The sequence below is a fragment of the Cebus imitator genome, unplaced genomic scaffold (genome assembly GCF_001604975.1).
Source record: "Cebus imitator isolate Cc_AM_T3 unplaced genomic scaffold, Cebus_imitator-1.0 Scaffold126, whole genome shotgun sequence".
NCBI classification, from domain to species: Eukaryota; Metazoa; Chordata; class Mammalia; order Primates; family Cebidae; genus Cebus; species Cebus imitator.
Genome location: NW_016107441.1, coordinates 3,076,407 through 3,080,514, shown reverse-complemented (window position 1 = coordinate 3,080,514; position 4,108 = coordinate 3,076,407). Strand labels below are relative to the sequence as shown.

Sequence of the window (4,108 nt, the reverse complement as noted above, 5' to 3'; positions counted from 1 at the left end):
GCAAAGGACAATGTGACCTTTCCAGAGAGGACTCTTGCTCCTGCATCTGCCCCCAGGAACCCCCTGGCCATAGGCACAGCAGTGGGGCAGAACAGTCTCTGTGCCTGACTGACACCAAAAGAACCACACAATTTATCCTGTGGTTCTCAGGTCAGCCTTCAACACTGGCCTTTTGATTAACAGGAGTTTCTTCCAGCCTAGTGGGACCTGCCTGCCTCTCTTGTAGCAGGCTTCCCAATTCATAGGAAATGCGTGACTGCAGACACAGGTCCACTCAGCCGGGCCCGGCTAGTCCTCCCTCCTGTGACAGGAGTTTATATCCCACTCACTCTGCTCCTACTGTGGCCACTGTGGGACCTGGGACCCAGGGATGCCACTGGAAGCAAGGGCCCTTCCTGCTCCCACAGGTGGGCAGGTCCAGGTCCAGAGGAGGACTCTGAGGGTGATGCCTCCGCCAAGTCCCTGCTGGAAAAAGGACCCTGGAGAAATGCTGGAGGACCAGGACCAACTTCCCTTCCCTTCCTCCTTCCCTTCCTCTCTCTCTCTCTTTCCTTCTTTCTTTTGAGACTCCTTCCTTCCTTTCTTTCGAGACAAGAGCTGGAGGACCAAGACCAACTTTCCTTTGTTTATTTATGTATTATTTAGGGACAAGAGCCTGCTCTGTTGCCCAGGCTGGAGGAGAGTGGTATTATCTCGTTTCACTGCAATTTCGGCGTTCCGGGCTGAAGCTGCCTCCTGCCTCAGCCTCCAGCATAGCTGGGACCACAGGCATGAGCCACCATGCCCAGCTAATTTTTGTATTTTTAGTAGAGATGGGGTTTTGCCATGTTGCCCAGGCTGGTCTTGAACTCCTGGGCTCAAGCAATCCACCCACCTCAGCCTCCTAAAGTGCTGGGATTACAGGCATGAGCCATTGTGCCCAGCCAGGACCAACTTTTCTGGGGTCTACACCTGGCCCCCAGGACAGGATTCAGACACAGGATTCAGGACCAGTGATCCTCCTTAGAAGTTGTGGTGTCTAAGAAAAGGGATGGGACAGTAAGGAAGGGGGACAGGGAAGGGCTGGGTAGAAGAGGGCGTGGTTTCTGGCTAGGGCTCCACCCCCAGGCCTGTGCCTAGGGACCTAGGTGAGGACAGGTATTTCTGTTTTCCTGCCCAAATGTTGTATTTCCCAAGCCCGCCAGGACCCCATCCTGTGCCTTTAAAACCCCCCAGACCCTAGTGAGCAGAGAGACGCGAGCCGCTAGACATCTAGAGGATGTGAAGAGCACCCCAACAGGCACCAGCAGCAGGCAGGCAGGGAATCAACTGGCGGAACCACAAGGAGTTTGGCAGGGGCGGTAGGAGGAGAACCTGGGCTGCTTGGCGGCCTGGCTCCAAGGGAAAACCATCTTCTTGCTTCAACTCCCTTCTGGCTCCCCCATGTGCTGAGGGCTACTTCCACTCAATAAAACCCTGCACTCATTCTCCAAGCCCACGTGTGATACGATTGCTCCAGTACACCAAGGCAAGAAACCCCGTACAGAAAGCCCTCTGTCCTTGCGATAAGGCAAGGAGGCTAATTGAGCCGACACAAGCCACCTATACGGCTAAACTGAAAGAGCACCCTGTAATACATGCCCAATGGGGCTTCAGGAGCTGCAAACATTCACCCCTAGACATTGCTGTGGGGTCGGAGTCCCACAGCCTGCCCGTCTGTATGCTCCCCTAGAGGCTTGAGCAGCGGGGCCCTGAAGAAGTGGGCCACATCCCTATCGCACGCCCTTCAAGAAGGACAAGGGAACCTGTCCCATTTCACTGAGACTGGGTCCTGGTGGTGGAGGCAGGTCAGACAGGGTAGGTGGGTTTGTGGCTGAGCTTCTCAGGAGGCCCGTGTACTTTGTCCTGACACTGATCTGTTCCTGCCAGAAGCCATGGTTTCCAGAGTAAATTTTTGTGATGATTTACTGCCGGTCTTTCCCCTAAGCCCCCGGCCCCGCTCTCCTGGTCTCCCCTAAGCTCCCGTCCCGCCCTCCTGGTCTCCCCTAAGCCCCGGACCCCGCCCTCCCGGTCTCCCCTAAGCCCCCGACCCCGCCCTCCTGGTCTCCCCTAAGCCCCCGACCCCGCCCTCCTGGTCTCCCCCGATTCCCCGGCTGGGCTCCACTGGTCTCCTCCAAGCCCACGGGCTAGGCTTACCTGGTCTCCTGCGGCCCGCTGGCTCAGCTCCCCTCCCTGGTCACCCCGGCTACTAGAATCCCGCGCGCACTTTTCGTACTTGCACCGCGGCTTCCGGGGACGGGGCCTCTGACCGGAAGTGAGGCGAGGCATTTCCGGCGGCTTGCTGTAGGCGCGGGGGCCAACCATGGCGGGGTGAGAGGGGGCCAGTGGCGTGCGTGCAGGAGGCGGGAGTGGTTGTGGGTCCGCCCCGTCGCCTTCCTCGGTCCTGGCCTCAGCTCTGGATCCCAAGCGCTGGGCACCGTCGCTGCACTGAGCGAGCGCGACAGGAGCGAGGCCGGGGCTCCCGGTCGCAGATCCCAGGGAGAAGGGCACCCTCAGGTCTCCAAGGGCCGGCGGAGCCGTGGGGAGGCCGAGGCGGTAGGGTCCGAGTCCAGGTGCGGGAGCAGCGCCGGGGCCTGGATCCGAGGCGCCCGGGGCCGCGCCGGGGGGTTCGTTTCGTGGGCCGGGTAGCTCTAGTGCCCACGCTTCCGGGGCTGTCGAGTGTGCTCTCGCCCCGTGGACCGGCCTGTGCCGTTCTCCCGGGAGACCTCTTCAGCCAGGTGAAGACAGCGACTCATGGTCACCAGTCAGTGCCTCCTGGCTGGTTGGCACACTTAGGTGTTGCAGAAGCTAGAAGCTTTGGTTTTGGAGCCATGGGGGTAGTAACTTTTTTTTTTAATTAGGAAGGTGGCCATGGAGATCGGGCTTGGTGGCTCACACTTGTCATCCCAGCACTTTGGGAGTCTGAGGCGGGAGGATCGTTTGAGCTTAGGAGTTCGAGACCAGCCTAGGCAATATAGTGAGATGCCATCTCTAAAAAAAGTTTTTAAAAACTAAAAAAAAAAAAAAGCCCAGGCATAGTAGTGCATACCTGTAGTCTCAGCTACTCAGGAGGCTTGAGGTGGTGGGAGGTTCACTTGAGACTCAGAGGTTATAGCAGCAATCAGCTGTGATTGCCACACTGCACTCCAGCTTGGGTGATAGCAAAACTCTGCCTATTGAAAACCAAACAACCAAAAAGTGGCCGGACGAGGTGGTTCATGCCTGTAATCCCAGCACTTTGGGAGGCCAAGGTGGGCGAATCGCCCGAGGTCAGGAGTTGGAGACCAGCTTGGCCAGCATGGTGAAACCCTATCTCTACTGAAAATAGAAAAATTAGCCAGAAGTGGTGGTACACACCTGTAGTCCCAGCTACTCAAGAGGCTGAGGTGGGAGGTTCTCTTGAGCCCCAGAGGTTGTGGCTGCAGGCAGCTGTGATTGTGCCACTGCACTCCAGCTTGGGTGACAGCAAAACCCTGTCTAAAAACACAAAAAGAAAAATGGCCAGGTACAGTGGCTCAACACCTGTAATCCCAGCACTTTGGGAGGCTGAGGTGGGTGGATCACCTGAGGTCAGGAGTTTGAGACCAGCCTGGGCAACATGGTGAAACCCATTTATGCTGAAAATACAAAAATTAGTTGGATGTGGTGGTGGGTGCCTGTGATCCCAGCTACTTGGGAAGCTGGGACAGGAGAATTGCTTGAACGCGGGAGCTGGAGGTTGCAGTGAGCCACCACTCCACTCTAGCCTGGGTGACAGAGTGAAACTCTGTCTCAAAAAAAAGAAAAGGCATAGAACTTACTTGGTGAGGTTGTACTCAGAGTTAAACAGGGGAGGTGTGTATAGCTTTTACCTGCTTAGCTATTGTGGGCTGTGAATATATTGTTACAGCACAGTTTGTCCAGAGAATCTTGGAAATTGTCCTTTAGCAATTCACACGGGTTTAGTTCAATTTTATTTAAGACGTGTAGGTGGGAGGACTGTCTGAGCCCAAGACTTCAAGTCTGTGTTGAGCCATGACCTCGCCACTACACTCCAGTCTGGGCTATAGGGCGAGACCATGTCTCAAGAAAAAAAAATAGTTGGGGCTTG

The 4,108-nt window shown here is 56.1% G+C and overlaps 1 protein-coding gene across 1 annotated transcript in view; it reads left to right on the top strand.

Moving 5' to 3' along the window:
* Positions 1-2,293: 2,293 nt before the first annotated feature.
* The window catches only part of MRM2 (mitochondrial rRNA methyltransferase 2), a 10,616-nt gene continuing 8,801 nt past the window's right edge, over positions 2,294-4,108 (top strand). The window contains exon 1 of the mRNA XM_017540527.2: positions 2,294-2,349. Within this exon, the coding sequence (XP_017396016.1) occupies positions 2,342-2,349 (8 nt within the window). The 5' untranslated portion in view covers positions 2,294-2,341. The remainder of the gene's footprint in view (positions 2,350-4,108) is intronic.